Source organism: Miniopterus schreibersii (genome assembly GCF_964146895.1).
Source record: "Miniopterus schreibersii genome assembly, chromosome: 14".
Lineage (NCBI taxonomy): Eukaryota > Metazoa > Chordata > Mammalia > Chiroptera > Miniopteridae > Miniopterus > Miniopterus schreibersii.
This window is the reverse complement of record NC_138114.1, coordinates 41,968,372-41,990,599: the sequence shown is the minus strand read 5'-3', so window position 1 is coordinate 41,990,599 and position 22,228 is coordinate 41,968,372. Positions and strand designations below refer to the sequence as shown.

Here is a 22,228-nt window from a genome sequence, read left to right as displayed (position 1 = left end):
GGCACAGTATCGTGTGTGGTGGTGCTTGTCTGGTAGGTTCTCCAAACAACCTCTATAGGCCATCTCTTCCTCACCACATCTCCCCCAAACACAGTTCCAAAGAAAAGACATTTCCTGATCTAAGCATGACAAATTGCTTTTTAATTATTTTATGATAACTTTTTAGAATGTACACAAAGAGCTTCCAACTATTTATCACCCACTTCAGCATTTACCAACATACCTGCATATTGAGTTATAACTAACATTTTGGGAGGTAGGTGGCGGTATAACAGTTGTTGCCTTAATCCTATGTATGGTGGGATGCCACTGTAGGTTACTGAACCAAGAAATGACTTCATATAAACAGTATTTTTAGAAAGGTTAATTTACTGAAACTTATAAAATGATTTTGTGGGGAAAGTAAAACTGTGGGATTATGTTACCAGTAAAGATACAATGTGATGTGTTTTCAGTAACATATCTATATTTCAGGATATCATTTACAAGGTGAAAACTGTTTTCAATAATGAGTTTGATGCCGCATATAAACAAAAAGAGTTTGAAATTGCACGTGTGAAGGAAAGAAATGTAAGAATTCAAGAAATTATTTTAGATCTAGAATTGGAAGAATCAGTCTGGCTGCCAGAATTTGATGACAGTGAGAAACCAGAGAGAACCCTTGTTGTGGAACATGGTGAGGTACGGGCAAGCTGCATTATCCCTTCCCTTGTTGCTCATGACATTTTCCCAAGCTCTTACTTATTCATCTTATTTACACTACTGGAAGCAACTGTATTAGGTAGCATTCTCAGTTACAAGTAACAGAAAAAGTTGACATAGTCTCAGCAATAATGAGGGTTTCTTTTATGAGTCCCAAGGAGTTCAGGGAAGATTTGGACACCAAGTCTAGCAGGAAGCAGGAACCTCAGACTGGAGTCTTGTGGGGAGTCTGGAAGTCTTCATCTCTTAGCTCACTTCTCTCTGCATTGCAGTTTCCTCTAGCAGTTTCTATTTTATATCTCCTACACTCAAGAGAACAGCTGGTCTGAACCAGAATTTCTTAGTCCTAATTCCAGATTTACCTGGGAAGGGACTCCTTGGCGCAGTTTGGATCCAGTGCCTGAACACAGGGAGGTTAGGTCACATCGTGGGAGGGAGGCTGACAGAGCTCCAGTAGTTAGGTAGGTCATTAGGGTAGCGTGGGTCTCAGAAAAAGGGGTCTTGCTGGACAGCCTTCTTAAAAGGTGTTTGACACAGAGGCGGTTAACAAGTAAATGCTTAAAGAAAATAATTAAAATATAACCATATTTCATTTCTAAAAAAGTAAAAATTGCTAGAGAATACTCAAAGAAAACCCCTTGCTCACATGAAACCAGCTAGATTACTTTGGGGCAAAAGGTAACAGTGTTGCTTAGAAGTAACAGCAAACACTTATACAGCCCTGGTTAAAAGCTAGGCACTGTTCTAAGTGCCCTAGGTAGATTGAGACTAACTTATCATCACAAGACTTTATAAAATAGGTACTAACTAATATTACCTCCGTTTTACAGAAGAGGAGACTGAGGCACAGAGGTTAAGTAGCTTGACCACAGTTACGAAGGTAGTAAGTAACAGAGTTGGGGTTTGAATACAATCATCGTACTTCAGAGTACTTCCTCTGAACCTCTACAGTATATTTTACTTGTTTAAAGGAAGTCAGTTCTTCCAGAACCAGACTCTTGCCATGTGACCTAAGACGCAAGGACCCCACTCTGCTGTTCTCACCAAGGTCCTGCTCTGGGCAGTCACTTTGTCTCTGCATAACTAACCCCATCCACTTGATTTCTCTCAGATGCCAATCCTTCTACATTTAGGAAAGCGACCCTATAAACCAAACATATTGTCCCTCACCTGCTCAACCCCTGCTGTGGCTGTCATTTCACTCTGGATAACACCCACAAGCCCCTTTCTGACTGGCCCCCTGGGCCCCCCTTCACTCCAGCTGCTCCCACTGCCTTGCTCTGTTCTGGTCACGCATGCATTCTCACAGTTCCTTGAATGTCCCAAGCTTTGACCTCCATCCTGTAGGATTTGGCTTAGATGACATTTCTTTGGACCCCTTCTCTTCCCATCTAAATCTGGCCCTCTGTTATAATTTCTTTAGTGACAGAGAGGGATTTAGAGAGCTAATAGAGAAATAACTACTTTTTCAACCTTCTCATTTTAGACCTTATCTTCATTCCAAATATAGGAAATTGGTTGTAAAATCTGGATATGCCCTTTATCCCCTTGATAGTTTCTAACTTCCTCTCAGTGTGTGGAAGAAAAGCTTGGTTGAATTTTGTAAGAATAACAGCAGGAAACTGTATTTTTTCCTTTCAGATTACAGCTCCAATACATGTTCCTCCATGGAAAAAAGCCAAAACAGAATTGATTGCAGCCCCAAAAATGGAGCAATGGCTTCAGGCACAGGTATGCAGTTTTGCTCAGCACATAAGATCCTCTTTCCTTTAGGGATACCTGTCCCTAATTTGATTTAATAGTCTTGTACTTGAACTCTATAGAGTTCACATCAGTGCATTTGTATGGTCAGAGGTCACTGGAATCTCAGTGGCCTCCTTCCCATCTCCCGTCCATGCCACTGCTCACCCTCCCCATCCTAAATCCAGTCATCCTAAAATAGAGGGGGGGGCCTGCCCATGGTGCCATCAGAGTGTCCAATCTCTGGGTCAGCTACCCTTGCTAACCCTGACTCTTTCCCAGGCTATGAACACCAGAAACCGAGCCTTGATGGACATGATGGGGGGAGTCCTGGAAGTCAGGAAGGAAGACATTTTGAGAATGGTGAGCTTCCCAGACATCTTTATGAAAGGTGGAATGGGGTGAAGAGAGCTGCTTAAATTTGAACATTTTTATCTATATGAATCTGAGTTTTTAAATTCTACAGCAACAAATATACAACATCCAGCACCTTATAAACATACCACATCAGGCAAATAAGAAATTGAAAACCTCAGACTTGCCTTTCCATCTGACAAAAAGCAAACAAAGACAAGCAACCATAGTGGTTTTGGTGTCCACCAAAAACAGAGATAACGCTGCACCTGTTACTCTCCCGAGAAACATTCCCCTTAATACCTGACATAGATGTCCCTGGTGCTCAGGTATAGTTCTAGCTATGAAGATATCAACACACACCTCCAAACCTGTCACCTAAGAGTCTGGGTACATCCCAAACTGCCCAACCTCACTTAAGTTACAGAAAAAACAGTTGTAACATTTTTTTCTTATATTTTGGTCAAAGTGTCAAGGTCTTTGTCTGGCCAATGTGAAGAACCATACCATGTTAAAGGGCTCTCATTTTTAACTGTAATGATAACCCTGAACTTTTATTGTACTGCTGCATGTAGGTTTGAGCTACAGTATATTCTTTCTTTTATATCTTTAGGTGATCCCTCAGCCTGCTTTCATGGCAAAACCTGATGCTGTATGGACTGAAGAGGAAAGAAAACAATTCAAAGACTATGAGAAAAAAGTCAAGGAGTTAAATGAAGAAAAAGATAAGTATAGAAAGGTCAGAAGTGCAAAGAATTAATATACCCCACCATATCCAGGGTTTCGTTTCAATATATTTTCAAATTAAGTGTTCTTGATTTTCTCATTAAGTGTCTTTAGTAGTTTAAGGATAGTGTTTCAACTGATATTTTCAAGAGAATTTGGGAAAGTAGGTGGAAATAAAGTTAAAGAGTTAGAACAATAAAAAACAAAAAGAATGCATTTCAGTGGGATTTTTTTTTTAAGTTCTTATTGATTTCAACATTTCCCACATCATTACAATTAATTTGGTTCTCCATTCATTCTTCAAATGTTCATTCTTAAAATGAACACCTATGATAGTACGTTCAAGGCACTACCCTATGTCATGTACATCTGTTGGAGTTCTGTAATACTCTTGCTGGATTTATTCTCAATCTCAAGGAAAGGACTTAAGGGAAGAATGACACAATCAGTTTCAGATTTTTGCAATGCAGTTCTACTTTTATCTCTTTCCATCACAAAGAAACATTCCCATGTTAAAATTGCTTACAATAATAATGGAGATATAAAAGCTGACGGTGAGGACAGTTGGTTAGACTGTCATCCCAGTAGGCCAAGGTTGTAAGTTTGATACCCCATCAGAGCACATATAAGAGTCAACAAATGAGGAGACTGAAGATGGCAGTGGACTGAGTGGAAGCTACACTGACACTTTCCCAAGACCAAACTGGAATTACAACTAAAATACAGAAAAACCATCCTGAATAATCAACTGCAAGTAAAGAAGAGCTGGAGAGCACCCTCATAACCAAGGAGTAAAAGTGGAGACCATATAGAGACTGGTAGGAAGTGCAGAGGCGTGAGAGGGCTGGCTGGGTTCTCACAGGCAGCATCTGAAGGTCAGGAGGGATATCTCAGCTGTGGGGGGTTCCCACTGAGGATTCTGGGGCCTAAACCCCAGGCTGGGCTTCCCAGCCAAGAGCACCAGAACTGAGAAAGGTGCCCACATAACATCTGGCTGTGAAAAGCAGCCGGGATTCTGTCTGCCAAGGAGAGATGGCTGGAAATGCAGGCACTCTCTTAAAGATCCAATGCACAAAGCTTCGTGTGCAGCCACTCACTTTAGGCTCCAGCAGAGGGAAGGCAGAGTGGACTGGAACTGTGTGAGAAGAGTCTAGGGTTGTGGGCTCTGGAGATAGAGCTCAGAGGGCACCCCTCTGGATTCCTGTGCCAAGTCATTCTCCCATACTGCAGAGGACATCTTTCTCAGGCAGACATTTACCTTCCAAGAAGCTTTTGCCTGAGGGGGAAGCAATTGCCCCACCCTGCTAGAAAACCTCTCACCCTACCCTGTGGAGTTTCTCTAGCCTGAGGCTCATTAAGAGAATCAGATTAATCAGCCTGCAGGTAGAGGCAGACCTCAGAGTATTTTGAGTCTTTGCCTGATCTGCTTCTGGACCTGGGCCTTGGGAAAGCAGACTGTAGTGTGCATCTTGGTCCTGTCCAAACACAACCAGCCCAAACAGACGGGACCTCAAGCAGTGGGTTGTTGATAGCTCCAAAGAGGTTACTCAAGGCCAGTCACAAACAGCATCTGACGTTGGCCTGCACCAGAGAGCATCCAAAAAGACTAAAGGTACTAGCAGGCCTACCTAATACATAGAAACAAACCCTAATAGGCAGCCAAAATGGGGAGACAAAAAAGCCCCAAATGAAAGAACAAGAGAAGTTTCCAGAAAAAGAGCTAAATGAAATGGAGATTTGCAATCAGATATAGAGTTTAGAATACTGATTGTAAGGATGCTCAACAGCATGAAAAAAGATATGGAAACTATGAAAAATGACCAGTCAGAAATGAAGAATGACATAGCAGAAATAAAGAACACATTGGCAGGAATAAACAGCAGATTAGAGGAAGCTGAGGATCAGGTCAGCAAATTAGAAGACAGGGTAGAAAAAATTACTCAATCAGAGCTCCAAAAAGAAAAAAACAACTAAAAAACAGGACAATTTAAGGGAGCTGTGGGACAACATAAAATGTAACAATATTCATATCATAAGAGTGCCAGAAGAGGTCAAAAGTAAGCCAGGGTTAGAGAACCTATTTGAAGAAATAATAGAAAACTTCCCTAACCTGGTGAAGGAAAAAGTCACACAAGTTCAGGAGGCACAGAGAGTCCCAAGCAAGAAGAACCCAAAGAGCCCCACACCCAGACACATCATAATTAAAATGCCAAAAATTCAAGACAAAGAATATTAAAGGCAGCAAGTTAAAAGCAATCTGTTACCTACAAAGGAGCTCCCATAAGGTTGTCAGCTAACTTCTCATCAGAAACTCTACAGGCCAGAAGGGAATGGCATGAAGTATTCAAGGTAATGCAAAAGAAGGATCTGAAACCAAAACTACTCTATGCAGCAAGGCTATCATTCAAAAATAGATGGTGAAATAAAGAGCTTCCCAGACAAAAATGGCTAAAGGAGTTTATCAGCACCAAATCAGCACTGGAGGAAGTATTAAAGGGACTGATGTAATTAGAAGTAGAAATAGAAGCATTGCAAGAAATATTAAAGGGACTGCTGTAATAAGAAAAATAGAGAAACATAGGCATAAAGAATTTAAATGGCAATAAATAAGGATCTATCAATAATAACCTTAAGGACTTTAAGGGAGAGATCAACAGCAATACAGTCATAGTTGTGGACTTTAACACCCACTGACGTCACTGGACAGATCTTCCAGACAAGAAGTCAACACAGAAACAGTGACTCTAAATGGCACACTAGATCACATGGATTTAATTGATATTTACAAAACATTGCACCCCAAAGCTGCAGAATATACATTCCTCTCAAGTGCACATGGGTCATGCTCAAAGATAGACACATGTTAGGACACAAAACAAGTCTCTACAAATTCAAGAAGATTGAAATCATATACAAGCATCTCAGATCACAATGGCATGAAATTAGAAATCAACTACAGTAAAAGCACTCAAAAACGTTCAAACACATGGAGGCTAAATAGCATGTTATTAAACAATGAATGGGTTACCAATACAACCAAGAAAGAAATAAAAAACTTCCTGGAAACAAATGAAAATGAACACACAACAACCCAAAATATATGGGACACTTCAAAAGCAGTCCTAAGAGGGAAGTTCATAGCACTACAGGCCTACCTCAAAAAGCAAGAAAAATTTTTAGTAAACTATCTAATCCTACAACTTAATGAATTAGAAAGCTCCCCTGTGAAGCCATCCAGACCAGGGCTTTTGTTTGCTGGGAGTTTTCTTTTTACTACTGCTTCAATTTCATCAGTTGTTATTAGCCTATTCAGGTTTTCTGATTCTCTCTGATTAAGTTTTACATGAACTCACTCATATGTGGAATCTAATAAACAAAATAGACTGAGGAACAAAACAGATCCAGAGACATAGAAGCATGAAACAGACTGATGAATCTCAGTGGGAAGGCAAGGGTGGGGGAGTAGGTGGGAAGAGATTAATAAAAGAACTTATATGCATATATCCATAACCCATGGACACAGACAGTAGTGTGGTGAAGGCCTGGGGGGGGGGGGGAGGTTCAGATGTGGGGTGGAGGGGATCAATGGGGGAAAAAGGAGATATCTGTAATACTTTCAACAATAAAGATTTTTTTAAAAAGCTGATGGTATACAACCAAATAAATAATATTTATTCCTCTGTGAAGAAAGTAAAATCATAACGTCATTTGAGGCAGGACAGTTTGCCAGCTTTATAGTGGCTGGGTCTCATGAACAATTCCCTTGAACCTGTTGTTAACCTGTCCTGTTTTCCTGTTTTTATTCACTGTAGTCCTCTAACAGTGCCCTTGCATTTTATCCTAAGATAGTATTCACCTGAAAGCCAAAATGAGCAGTTTTGAATGCAGTAAAGATTTCAAGGAGTTAGGGAATATAAATAAGGGGTGGCATTTACTCCGTGGTCTTGCACTGTAAGATAGTGCACTGCCCACATCCTGACCTCCCTGCTCCCTGATCTTACTCCACCTGGTAAAACCCAGCCTTGATTAAGCCCAGTACTTGGCCACCTCTGCACCTGCACCTGCATCTGCAGTGGGTAAAGAAAAAAATACTGGTTTCACTCTAATGGCCTTAATCTTTATTAGGTCTTTGAGAGCTTCTTAACAATGCTACTACATTTCCCAATTGTGAGCCTGGAAATTTCTGTCCTATATATAGAGTCAGAATTTTCTGGAAAGACGTACTGCGATTTGTTTTACTAGGCCTACTACCAATTACATCATTAGTAATGAGCGGTGAATTTTTAACTTTTTTTTTCAGTGTAATCTTTTTTAAGCAAAAATCTCAGACTCATGATATATTTTTAAAAATGCAGGTGCAACATCTCTGATTGAAGAAGGTCAGAGGGCCCAGAACACCTCACAAGACTTCCCCACCACCTGCCCCTGCCTTATGGCAAAATGTGACTGCTGCCTAGGCACATTTGATGTTCCTAAACCTTAACTTTGCTGTTGACTTCTTTTCAGTCCTTAGAAGCAGAACTGAAGAAAATTCAAAATTCAATTCAAGAAAGCACACAGAATTTTGATGAATATTTGAAAAGACTCTTTGAAAGAAGGGTGAAGGCAGAAATGGTTGTCAGCCAGGTAAATAAAAGTTTACCTATATAACTTTCTGTTTTAAGAAGTTTCCAGGTCCTGGCCTGGCCGGGCCTGACTCAGTGGTTGAGCGTCGACCTAGGATCCAGGCAATCTGGGTTTGATTCCCCGTCAGGGCACATGCCCGGTTTTGGGCTCAATCAATGACTCTCTCATCATTGATGTTTCTGTCTCTCTTTCTCCCTCTCCTTTCCTCTCTCTGAAATCAATAAAAGATATATATATATATAAAAAAGAAGTTTCCAGGTCCTCTCAGTGTTCTTGGGATACTGACCAGCACCCTTTCTGGCACCAAGATCCTGTGAGTTCTGGCCCTGACTCCCCATCACTTGCCACACACCCGCCTCTGGTGCCTTGAACACACTAGTTTGTTCTTCCTCCTAACTCTGCTAGTAATATTCTCTGCCAACTTCTTTGCATCCTGGCCTGTATCTATTTATCTGTCGGGTCTCAGCTTAAAAGCCAGTTCCTCAAACTAGGTTAGATCTTCCTACTTTATACTTTGTTCTTTTGCTTCCTATCACTTACTACAATTGAATTTTAATTTATGTGAGGTTACTTTTTGATGCTGCCAAGACTTTAAGCTCCATGAGGGTAGAGTCTGTCTTGTTCATCCCTGTACCTCCAGCAACTAGCAAAGGGCTGGGCTCGCCTGTATGTTAAATGAATGAATGATCCACATGCCCAAAAGATCATATGGAAAATCTGGCTTAATTTGATTCAGCAGTAAGAATATAAATGAAATGTGCAATGACTAGAAACAAGAAGACCAAGGAGTGAAGCCTTTAAATTCTGAGGGAAAATTATTCCTAACATTGGATTTTATACCTTGCCAAACTATCAACTGAGTAAGAGAAGAATATTTTGAGAAATGCAAGGTCTTAAAAATTTACACACACTAATGGCCTTAATCTTTATTAAGTCCTGAGAGCTAATTCTCAGGGAGCTGTTGGAAGATGTGCCTCACCAAAGTAAGGGGACCAATCAAAAAAGATGAGGGTAGTTAAAGGAACCTTCAGGAGGATGTCTGTATCCTCAGCATCCCTACAGGAATGGTATACTGAAAGGGTTTCATTTAAGAGAGTTTAATGCAGGGACTCTTTACTAAGGTATAGGCAGGGTTAAGGGAAACAGCACGGAATGGTGAAACACACGGAGACTAGAAACAATGGGAAACCAATATCCTCTCTAGAGCTAAAGAGGCAAGGGGAGGGAGTTGTTACCAGGACCCAGCAAGACCTGTAGCCATGGGAGATGGGTCACTCCTCAGCACACATGACCATAGATAAAACATAATGACTGGCCTGGCCGGAAGGGAGTGTATGTATATGATAGGGGGGGGTAGATTGGAAATGAATATCCCAGCATTAGTCATAAGAGTAGCAGTCATAATGGCCAAAAAGTAAAAATAATCCAAATGTTCAACAATTATGAATGGGTAAATAAAATATGGTTTATCCACATAATAGAATATTATTCAGCAATAAAAAGTAATACATGCTACAACATGGATGAACCTTAAAAATGTGCTAAGTGAAAGAAGCCAGACACCCAAGGCCACATATTGAATAATTCCACTTATATGAAATGTCTGAAATAGGCAAATCCATAGAGACAGAAAGTTAATTAGTGGTTGCCTCCAGGTCCATCCATACTGTCCCAAAGGGTATGAGATCCTTCTTCTTTACAGCTACATAATATTCCATGGCCTAAGTGTCCCACAGCTTTTTTATCCACTCATCTACTAATGGGCACTTGGGCTGTTTCCAGATCTTAGCTATTGTAAATTGCGCTGCTATGAGCATAGGGGTTAAAATGTCACAAATTTTTAATGGACAAGTTATATTATAGTGCTTAGAGATACATACTTTGGTAATAAAACTGTAAGGAAACTCAAGAAACTGATTACTGTAAGTCAGGACAGTGGTTACTATTGGGGTTGAGATTATGATGGGGACACATGGAAGGGGCTTTGGGCAGTGGCACAGTTCTGTTTCTTGAACTAGATGGTGACTACAAGGGTGTTTGCCTTTATTATAATTCATTAAACTCCACATTTGTTTTACTTTTTTTCTATATACATGTTTTATCTTACGATGAAAAGCGTAAAACAACTGAGTAGTTACTGTAACAGTTTATATTCCCATTTTGTTATAAAGAGGATTTCTCTTACTTGTATGTCGTAAATTTGCTTGATGAGTGCCAAGTCTCTGGCCCTCAATAGAAAAATTCTTTCTTGGGTAGGAGTATTGATCATTTCCCCCACCCCCTTTTAAATATTTCTACAGGAGGAATTGAAAATAAATAACCTTGTTTTTTCTTTGCTGTTGGATGAAGAAATAAGCTGTAGAGAAACATTCCTAAACAACTATCTTACAAGAAAGCAGGAGGAGAAAGTAAGTATAGTATCTGATACCTGAGTACAGCACTTTTTGATAGATGTGCTCCTTGTTAACAAGAGCACACATGCCTAGGCCCTTCCTCCCTCCCATATTCCTACTCAGCTGTGTGCATTCCATGGCTCCCTGTCTGGGACTTTGCTCCAGGTTGAGGTGAAAGCACCCACTCCAATTTGTTAGTGAAGTTATGTGATTCTACACTTGTAATCATTTAGTCAAAAGAAACATACACCTTTCATATGACATATGGTTTATAAAATGAGGCCATATAGCTTCATGGTTGAAAAGACCTGCTTTTAACCAATGCCTGACAGTGGGACTTGGGCAAGACATATAGCCTTTTAAGCTATTTGCAAGGGAATATTGTTCTCTCTGGACCATTTGACACCCTAAGTTTTACTAATCACATAAGCAGTGGGTTAGCTTATAGAATAAAAAGCTGTCTTTTTCTGAAAAACTCTAATAAGTAGGAGCATGAATAGATATGTTTGATTAAAGAGACAATGGAAGAAAAATGCTTGTCACATAATTTTCATAATGCATCAGCTTTTATTGGTAATATTAATAAAAGGCAGTTATGAATGAATGATTTAAAGTATCATATATGACATATGTACTTACTTTTTGCTAAGAGTTTGTTAAGCAGCATATGCCAAGTACCTTCTAAATACAACCCTACTCATAACCCTGCAGGGTATTGGCGTTCCTCACAGATGTGGAGACCATCTCAGAGAGACTGGTAACATGCCTAAGTCACCCACTAGTATGTAATATAGCAGGAACTGTAACTGTGAAAATTAACAAAGACCATCCACATGAGAATAAGCAGACTCTTTGTTCAGAGCTTCGTATAGTAAGGGAATCAGCAACCATTATTTGTGTTCAGCAGACACTCAAAGGCAGGCAGGGGGATGGGAAAGCTTTATAATGAAAAACAAGAGAGGGCTTCAGGTGAGGTGCCCTCTGATCTGAAGTTGTTGGCATGAGAAAGCTGGGGGCAAATTAATTAGAAGTTCGGCAACCTATGTGATTGGTTGGGGGAGTATATTGGCTTTCCCTGGTTGGTCCTCAGTTGGAAATGGTGGCAAAAATTTAAAAAGCTGAAAGTTATTTTCCAAGTCTTGACAGTGTGGGGCCAATTGCTGCAGAGGTTGTGGGTCAGAGTTTTACTTTCACATGTGGTCCGGCCATTGTCCTTTTATATATTCAGCCTCTCAGAACCCAGGTCCAGGCAACTCACAAGCCTGTGAGATTTCGTCATCTGTACTGCCCAGCCAAGAATGTATCCTGCTCTGTAGTCACTGCCACACTCACAGAGCTAGCTATACTCAGAAACAGGTGCATGTTTGTTCTTTCAGAGTCTCCCATTGGTTTACTTTCTTCCAGAAATATTACCTGCAGTGGTTACTCTACTGACGCATTTATCTTGTACTAGGAAATTCTTTGTTCTTTTTAGTACCTCCAATATTTTTGTTTATTCTGAAAAATATTCGTTTACAGCTGGCTATTCCTAATGTTTTTGTAGAGCCAGACTTCAGAGGCCATCCAGAAATCTAAAGAAGACCTTGATGTATACAAGGAAAACTATGACAACTTACTGGCAGAAGACAAGGTGAGGGCCATGGTCTTACCCACTCACCAATGCAGTAGAGTTGCTGCTGCCTGGATTTGAGGGAAGATTAAAAGGAATATTATTTGATTTCCTCGTAAATTTTTCTCCTACTATAGATCTCACTTATGAGTTAACTTCATTCTGTGCCATTATGTATTTCTGAAAGTTACTGTGTAAAGTAAATTTTTGTAAATTTCTCTGGTTTAAGTTTTCTCTTGCACAGAAATGAGAGAGATCATCTAGACTTTAGGGCTTTTCAAACTTCAGGTTGCAGGCCCCATGAGTTGGTTATGATATCAATTTGGTAGACCATGATCAGCAGTTTTATAATGGAAATTAGTAGAATAGAAAAGTACATAAAGAAAGATGGAATGGAACAGAACAGAATCGAACAGAATAAGAATAGATTAGAGTACCTGGCGTGTTTTACAGATAAATATTATTTTATAAAACTTCAGTTCTGAATGATTTCTAAGCCCTCTTATATGAAATAGTATTTTTAATTCACTGATGTGCTTTCTACTCAAAATAAATCTTTGTGAAATCCTTGCACAGTGAGTGGTCACTCCCTAACAAGTTTACTTTATAAACCAAATTTTCATAGATTTTTAAAATCAAAGTGATACAGCCCTATATTTTAAAGGATATTGTCAACAAATAAAATGTTTCTGAAACAATTGCAATCCTGGCAATGATCTGTTTGTGCTTAGGTTCTGGATCGCAGCTTTAAAAAGGAATTTTCTGAAATTCCCAGTCATCAGGTGGATATACTCTACAAACTTTTTAAACGCCGACCAAGGTTTGTTCTCCTTTGCTATAATGTCTGAGGAAAAGTCTGTAAATAAATAGGAATGTTATTAGATTTCAACTTTTTCTCCCAATTAGATGGAAATATTCAGTCTAACATCTTTTACATGAAAATGTTCAAGTGTCTTGATCATAACTCAGGGTTTTTTTAGATAATTCTTATATCTTAAGGTAGGCAATGAAGAAGAATTTCTTTTCATTATTTAAAAATAGTTAAGTAGGTAAGCATAGTGAAATTACAGGTTCTATTTTATACAAGAAAGTAGTTCCTCTTAAGTCATAGACAATATACAGATTTATAAACACTTTTTCCTAAGATGTGTTCCAGCAAATATGAGTCTCTTGTGGTATGAATTGGAAGTACATAAGGCTTCCAGGACAAAATAAATTCGGGGAAACACTGGGTTAAAAAATAAAAGTTAAACAATTTTCTTTACAAGAACTTCTCAGAACCTATTTTTGGCTTTTGGATGTCTAAGTACAAGAAGTAGAGTAAGAGGTGTTTTCCAAACTTATTTGACCACAAATTTCTTTCTTTTCAGACCATCTCATGTGATTGTGTTCAACACAAAGTTCAAAAAATGCCAGTACAAGTGCTTGAAAATAACCATTATCAAAAGAGTTCTAAAATATTTGATTTTTATACTGAGAATAGCATTAGAATAGCATTCCTGAATATTTCCAAATTTTTATAAATTCATATTTCCATAATTTTCTAATGTAATCTAGAAATCAGGAGTTTGTCACAAAGATATAGGCTCATTCATGTCTGAGATACAAACTCATTCTCTCATCTTTGACAGGTTACATGCAACCTAAAGAACTCAGCTTAGCACATGCCTCATATCTTGATTTCCCTATTTTTAAAGTAATGAGTTGTAATAAAGAAAGAAAGTAGAGACACCTCTCATATATTGGGAGGCAGCAGTGGGAAAAGCATAAGTTTTTTGTTTTTGTTTTTTATATCTTTATTGATTTCAGAGAGAGGAAGAAAGAGAGAGAGAAACATCAATGATGAGAGAGTCATTAATCGGCTGCCTCCTGCATGCCCCCTACTGGGGGCCGAGCCCTCAACTGGGGCATGTGCCCTGACCGGGAATCAAACCGCAGTCTCCTGCGTCATAGGTCCATGCCTACCCGCTGAGCCCACGCCCGGCCGGGCAACATAAGTTTTATTGCTAAACAGAATTAGCCTTAAATCCTAACTTCACCATCAGACTGTTACCTTGGACCAGTAACTTCTCTCAGAGCCTCACCTTCCTTATCTAGAGAATGAGAGTAACAATAGTAACGTCATGGTGTATTGGAAAGCATTTGATAGGGAATTTCCTTCCCAGCCACAGCCCAGGGAAACAAACCAATCTATTCATGTAGGTAAAAAGAAGCACTTCTCAAATCGTGTATGAATCTGAAAAAGGATACCCGCAGAGGATATGGGACAGAACAAGGGAACATCCACTCCTCTCTTGGCATTTACCTGCCAGTTTACAAGACACAGAATAGTGTGTTTTTTCAATTCTCATATTTCCTTATTTCTGGTGATGGCCTTTTCTTTACTGCTTAAAGAAGACCCTTTAAAGTTGCTTTAATGGTGATGAACTCCTGTGGATTTGGCTTGTCCAGGAAACTTGTTCTCTCTCCTTCAAGAAGGGAGACATTTTCTAATCCAGGTAAATTTGCCAGTGCTGACAACAGTTAGGGAGCACTTACAGTTTAGCCAAGGTCATGCCTGGGGATCCAGAGAATATGGAAACAGGTTAAAGTGAGCGCTTTTCTCTTTGGAATAATCCACTCACCCACCTTCAAGTGCCAAAGGAAAGTGTCATGCAGTGTCATACCAGTGCTAGTGGTCATATTATTTAACATTGATTTTGTTGTTGTTGTATGTGTGAGAATGTGAAAGGTTGATGGGCTTTTGTTGATGACACCAGGACTCACAAAACAAAAATACAGTCGGATGCGACCAGTCTTGTGCCTTTTGGAGAGCGACCAGGATCTGGGAAGTTAAATAAAGATGCCTTTGCCCAGATAATGAAAGCCATGGATGACTTGGACGGTATTAATAACATTCCAGAAGGCCTAGATCCCTTGGTCTGGAGTCATTTCTGTATGACCAGACGAATGAAAGTGGAAAACGAGCAAAAAGTATATAACAATATTTTATTTCATTTCATTTTGTTTAGTGTACTAATGTAAAATACATAGTTTATGGTGGTCGGTACTTCCAGAAAACCCAATTATTTAGGTTTTCCTGCTAGGGTAGTAGTTAATAATATTAATAAGGATAATGATGAAGTAAAACATTAACCTTAGTGTTTCTGAGGGCTCAGTGTAGGTCTGTACCTGTGTAGACCCCCACTGTCCAAAATGGCGGTCACTCCTACATGTGGCTGTTGTTTACTTGGAATAAATATGGCTAGTCCTAATTGAGACATGCTGTAGGCGGAAAATACACACAGATTTAGAAGACTTAAAATAATTTTAAAAATAACAGAAAATGTCTCAATATTTTTACATTTATTACAGGTTGAAATGATAATGTTTTGGATATATTGTGTTTAATAAAATATATTAGTAAAATTAATTTTACCTGTTTAATTGCATTTTTTATAATGTGGCTACTACAGAATTTAAAATTACATATGTGGCATGCATTTATGGCTCATATTATATTTCAGATACCACTGCCATGGACATAGCTTCTCTTCTCTCTGCCTTGATCTTGAGTAGTCCGTTCTCTTTTTGCAGAGATATTTATATTTATATATAAATATAGATATATATATTTATATACCTCTAATATAATAGATTAGAATTATATTTCACCAGAAATAACTTTATAGTTTAGGTAGAATATTTTTTTAAATATAGCAACGGGTAACAAGTTGAGAGTGTGTTTTAATTGGAAAGAGAATCCTTCCTCTTGTTGCTTCTTGACCACCTCCTACCTTCCCTCCCCCAAATTCCCTAAATTCAGTGCCACAGACATCAGGTTGGCATAGTTTTTAAAAAGTATCTATGATTTTATAATTTTATCTAAGGTGATGAGAACAAATTTTAAAATAAGACATAAGAGAATTCTAGTTGCTTGCATATTTGATTTTCAGCAAGAAGCATATTTGAGACTTTTCTAATTATTCATGGGATGTACCATGTAAGTTTTAGAAATCTTGTATTATTACATAATGGCAGGGATTTAAATTTTTATTAGTCTCTTAGAAAGATGGGGTTGTTAAGGTTTTGTAACAAAGTTAAGAGATGTATGTTTCCTGAAGTTCTTTAAGGTGTGTTTGCTTTCATTATAAAGTTCCATGTGTTCTGAGATGTTTGTGGCTTGGTTCCGTCAGGTGAAGCAGAAAGCAGCCGGCTTAGTGGAGATGATGGCTTTCCTCCGGAGGAGAGTTGATGAAGACGAGAAGATGCAGCAGGAAATTGAAAAAGTGTCCCATGAACTCATTCTGTAAACTGAACCTTCTCTTCATGTTCATTTAGTTAAAGTCTAAGCTAGGGCTAAGTTAGTTTGTGTTATCCTGGGGCAAGAATGCCTACCTCTGTCTTACGGCTGGTAGAGACTTATCTGTCTCCTTGGGCTTTAGGATTTCTCTGTGAAAAAGTGCATTTTGTTACAAAGCACCTTATTTCAGAATAGAACTTGCCTACATGTTCCATTTCTATTATAACAAATAGGTAGCTTTTGTAAAAATCTTAGTATTTTTTCATCTGCTCCTTCCACATAAAAATACAAATAATTTGTTTCTGCTAATGAGTAATTTTGGGCTCAAGCCACACAAACAACTGTGTGTAAAATTGAGCAGATATTCATGAATTTTCCATTTACACACCTAACCAGCGAATATCTTTTTCTTTAGGGGAGCTTGCTGTATTTTGCTGAGTGATGGGGATACTGTTTTGTTCCTGCTTTACTTTTGGCTATATTTACAGCCATACTGATAAATACTTCCCTGATGTCCCCAAATTTAACATTATACATCATTTATAGATGTAGGTTGTAAGGAGAAATAAGAATTACCTAGAAATAGATTTGATAAGTAGCATATAGATTAAACATTGTTAATATAATATCAGAAGTCAATATATCGTCAGAACTTCAATAGATTTGTTATTTGGCAGCATCTCTATTTTCTTTCACTTATGATCACAGTTATATTAATCTTTTATAATCATAAAGTGAAACTTTATGAATGTATTTCTGTCCCTACCATTCTTTGAGCAGCCCAAGTGTGATTCCATATCCGTTAGAAGAGGTATCATGGAGACCTCTAAGAAAACTCATCATTAGGAAAATATTTTCCACATTAATTTCCAGCATGTTTTCCTTCAGCTGAAGGAAATTTAAGTTTGGATATTCTCAGGTAATAGGTGAAATCTGAAGTATAAGTATAGTACAACTACCTCCTTTGAAGTCTTTTTCACTTTAGATTACAGGAAGAGAAAGCAAAATTCCAGTTGAATTTGACAATCCAAATTCTCCTTAAACAAGGACAAGTAGAACTAGAGAATTTCCAGTTATTGCTGGAGTATTCTGATGCAATTCTCATCAACAAGAGCATAATTGAAGACCTGAATGCTGTGATTCGGGTAATTATCATTTTTAAAGAGAAAAAACCATATTACCTGCTGTATCAAACATTTTTTTTATTCTCCCATTTTCATGACAAATATGTTCATTTTCTTCTGGCTTACAGGGTTTCTGACATGACGCCTACTTCATTGTTTAAAAATCTTTGTTTCCCGTCATGTAATGTTCTGCCTTTGAGACTGTCTATCTTGTTTTCAACAGTTTATCTATAGCATCAGGAAGCAGGGCAGAGAGCCCGGCTGCAAATATATGAAGATTGGAAGATTGGTGATTGGTCTCCCTAATCATTGGCATATAAATTGGCTATGCCATTTAAATTTATCTTATAATTCCTTCTGTTTAGTAACTATCATGCTTTATAGTGATCAGATTTTGCCCAAGAAGTGATTTTTTCATATATGCTATATTTTTAAGCAGATAAAATTATCTCTGTGGTCCAGGTGTTTTCTAATCATAGAATTCAGCTTCAAATACTCTCTATTCTTTGTGCAGAATCATATTATATGAATATCAGAATGTACCTTTCTTTTTAAGACTCAAGGACAAAAGAAAGTTGCTAGCATGATGGAAAGCAAAGATATCCACAAAGGAATATTTCACATTGAGTGGGAGCATAAGAAAATGGAGATGGAAATGGAAGATCTAAATCAGAAGGCTTGGGATATTCAGATGCTTTTTTTTTCAAGAGAACGTCAGAAGGTAGGTTCTCCCTGTCCCACTATATAATTTTAATTTCATTCATTAATGCATTTATTCATTCAACCAGTATTTAATAAGAAGCCTTTGTGATATCAAGCATATTCTAAGCCAGGAGTATTTCATAGTGTGCCTATAAACTCTGTCTTTTTCTTCCAGTAACTCATATTTGCTGCCTTGGGTTCTTTGTGATCCATTCAGTTGTACAGTTCTATCATTGTCAAATCCAGTGGTCACTTTCCCAGTCATCGCCACCCTTCAACTCTCTATAGCATCTGACCATTTTGATGGTTCATTCCTTTAGCATTTACCACCCGTTTTCTCCTTTTGCTCCCAACATGCCAAACCACTCTGCCTCTTTTACTGATTTCTCTTTTGCTTCTAACTCTTAAATATACTTTTTAAAAAATATATCTTTATTGATTTCAGAGAGAGGAAGAGAGGGGAAGAGAGAGAAACATCAATGATAAAAGAGTCATTGATCAATATACCTATTTTTTAAGACTCTGCCCTTAGCTCTGCTTGTTTCTTTCCATGCCCTCTCCTTTGATGTTCTCTATTTATTTAACTTCAATGATTACTTTTAAAAGACTAATCCAAGTTCTCTGGATTCCAATTCCAATCCAAGCTCTCTGGCACTGGCCTCCCTCACGCTCTATTTCTGTATGTCACACCTCCCAATAGCAACTCCTCTTAATTTGCTTCTGTTCTTTTCCACCACTCAGGCTTAAAGTTGTCGTCATCCTTGATTTCTCTCTTTGCCTTGCCTTCCATGTCTTGCCTGGTTTATCTATGTATTCCCTCATTCTCTATTCCCACTGCCTTCACCCTAGCTCAGAACTTCCTTTTCAATGATATAGACTGTTTTATAATAATCTCCTAACTGGCCTTTTGACCTTGGCTCTTTCTCTTTTCTAATCTATACACTGCTGTCAGATTAATATTCATATTCAGCTTTAATAGCATTACTACTCTGCTCAAACATTTTAAACTGCCACTTCTTACCTGGAGAATGAATTATGAAATCCTTAGGTGGGTGTTCAGTGTCATTCAACCTAATTTTTCAAATGCATTCCCAGCTCCTCTCATACATCAGTATTGTCAAACCAAGCTGACTACAGTTATCTAGGATTCTGGGTGCCTTTGTTCATTACCAGTTCTTCTCCCTAAAATATCTTTCCTCATTTTTTTTTTCACATCCCAAATCTATTTTGCAAGGTCTAGCTTAAATGCCACCTCTTTCATAAAGCCTTTTGATTTCCCCAAGTCCAGAGAAACCACACCCCAACTCAACTTTTGAATTTGCAGCCACTGTACATATTTTCTGGCAACTGATTAATTCTACATGTTCTCTTTTTCTTGATGGTAGGTCATGTTATTTATCTTTGTATTTCCCTCAGTGTTTTAACTGGAACACTGTTAATGTGGGACTCAAATGAGACAATAAATATTTAATGTCTTAAATAAATGAATGAGAAAATCAACTCTAGGCATTTGTAATTATTAGCATATAAGTGAGCATTTCAGTGGCTAAATACAAGTAAATATTGTAGCACAAAAGTCAAGTGAATCTTAACTTAGATGTATAGTTTTTATGAAAATAATAACTTTCAAAACTAAGATAATCTTCGCCCTGGCCAGTGTAGCTCAGTTGGTTGGGCATTGTTCCGTGCACCAAAAGATGGCTGGTATCATTCACAGTCAGGTCACATGCTGGGGTTGCAACTTGATCCCCAGTAGGAGGCGTGCTGGAGGCAGCCAATGGATGTATCACTCTCACATCGATGTTTCTCTCTCTCTCCCTTTCTCTCTCTCTAAAAATAAATTTTTAAATCTTTAAAAAAAACACAAAACTAAGATAATCTTCATAAAGTTATCTATTGAAAGAAATAGAAAAAAATGTTTTTACATATATCATGAGGTGTGTTTTTTTTCTTTTCTCAAAGTTCCTAAATGAACCAAACTATGAGAGTCTGGTTGCCATTCAGATTGGAATAATGGAGCAAACCATTGCTGTTTTAGATAAGGTAGGTCTCAAAGATATTGATCATTATAATGCCAATAGTCGCGATCATTTGAACAAAGTAATAGTGTTCCAAATCACGAATTCAAACAGAACCCAACAAAACTGAAGTCCTTTACTGATATTCAGGATGTAATCATAGGTCCATGAATAGTATCTTTGCAACCATAACAAGTCTGGTAGACTTAAGCACTTCTTTTAATATTAGAATTAACCCCCTGGGAGATACCTGAGTGTATAATGAATTTCCTATTTCACATTAAGTTATGATTTGTGTAATAGAAATGTTGATAGTCTTTCTTTGGCATTGTAAGGGCTTTGTTTTTTCATAACTGTTCAACAAATGCTTAGTTTTGATTATAAAAACTGAAAATGCATATAGAAAATGAAAACAAAGTAATCTCAAGTCTATGTGTTTTAAACTCTAGTTTTTAAAAAATATACAAGATTTTATCTAAAATGTATTATACCATTCCATATTTCAACAAATAATTTAGGTACCTACTATGTGCAGGCATTATGCTAGGCACTAGAGATATGGTGATGATAGCTCAATGATGATAATAAACTTAAATTTTAATAATAATGTCTTTATAAAATATATTTTTCAAAATTATTTTTGTGGGGTGTCATGGGAACAAAAATTTCAGACCCACAAAAAGAATGTGGAAAACTGTAAGAAACTACTAAAAAAACTGGGAAAGTACAGCAATCAAAAAGATGTAGCAAATTATACTCTAAGCTGCAATTTACGAGAAGAATTGGTGGCTGTCTCAGAGAGAAAAGACATCTGTAATGCCATGGGTAAGTTTTTTTTTTCTTTACTCAACTGTAGGATTCTTTTTTATTTGTTTTTCATCACCTTTTATCCCCTCCATCCACCCACCTCAACCCCTGCAGTCACCATACTGTTGTCCATGAGTTCTCCCTCTCTCTTTTTTGTTCAATCCCTCCACCACCACCCCCAACCCTTTTCTTTAAAAGTAATCAGTATAACTGAAATCTGTACAGTTCTTATAAAGCTACCAGCATTCCTTCTACATGTTAATTGATTCTGGATACTATTTATATATTTGAAAGTATAGAAAATAATTCAACTGATTCTTTTCTTCTTCACTTTTTGGGGTAGGGTCTATATTGACTTGTGAAAAAATTGCCAAAGAACGATATGAAAACATGATGGAACAACAAAAGTTAACAAACATTTCAAAACAACAAGCCGAACAGATTTCAGTACTACAAGCTGAAGTTCAAAGATTAAGGATGAAAACATTTCCTGCCCTTGTTCCAATGTGAAAACACTGGTGGAAAGCACGAGGCCAAATCAATCATTTAAAAAATAATTTGATTAAAATGATTTTTTGTTCTTTTATACCTGGAAATTTAAGTAGAGTCTCGTCTCAGTTGCATATTTTTAATAGAAAATTATTTAATTTTAGCCTTAATAATTATAAAAATGTTTATCCTGCATAAATAAATGTATAAAATATCATGAGTTGTTGTTTTCAAAAATGAACAAGATTTTAACTCAGTATTCAAGATCTATTTTATTTAGTCTTAATTTGATAAAAAATTATTTTCACAGTTATAATACAAAAAGTCTTAAAGACAAAAAGAAATTATTCTTGGCCACAAGTGACATCTCTAATTTTATAAATTACCTGAAGTTACCCAGCTGGCATGGCTCAGTAGTTGAGTGTTGGTCCACGAACCAGGAGGTCATAGTTCGATTCCTGACCAGGGCACATGCCTAGGTTTCGCGATTGATCCCCAGCTGGGGGCATGCAGGAGGCAGCTGATCAGTGACTCTCATCATTGATGTTTCTATCTCTCTCTCCCTCTCCCTTCCTCTCTCTGAAATCAGTAAAAACATATTTTAAAAAAAAACAAACTAGAATTTAAAAAATAAACAAATTACCTGAAGTTATGAG

General features: G+C 37.7%; 1 protein-coding gene across 1 annotated transcript in view; it reads left to right on the top strand.

Moving 5' to 3' along the window:
• CFAP43 (cilia and flagella associated protein 43) overlaps positions 1–22,228 on the top strand; it is a 69,135-nt gene extending 46,907 nt beyond the window's left edge. The window contains exons 24-38 of the mRNA XM_081158160.1: positions 475–681; positions 2,344–2,433; positions 2,725–2,805; positions 3,410–3,535; positions 8,029–8,148; positions 10,449–10,556; positions 12,085–12,171; positions 12,882–12,970; positions 14,910–15,123; positions 16,326–16,438; positions 17,418–17,577; positions 18,113–18,277; positions 20,221–20,301; positions 20,948–21,101; positions 21,427–22,228. Of these exons, the coding sequence (XP_081014286.1) occupies positions 475–681; positions 2,344–2,433; positions 2,725–2,805; positions 3,410–3,535; positions 8,029–8,148; positions 10,449–10,556; positions 12,085–12,171; positions 12,882–12,970; positions 14,910–15,123; positions 16,326–16,438; positions 17,418–17,577; positions 18,113–18,277; positions 20,221–20,301; positions 20,948–21,101; positions 21,427–21,593 (1,962 nt within the window). The 3' untranslated portion in view covers positions 21,594–22,228. The remainder of the gene's footprint in view (positions 1–474; positions 682–2,343; positions 2,434–2,724; positions 2,806–3,409; positions 3,536–8,028; positions 8,149–10,448; positions 10,557–12,084; positions 12,172–12,881; positions 12,971–14,909; positions 15,124–16,325; positions 16,439–17,417; positions 17,578–18,112; positions 18,278–20,220; positions 20,302–20,947; positions 21,102–21,426) is intronic.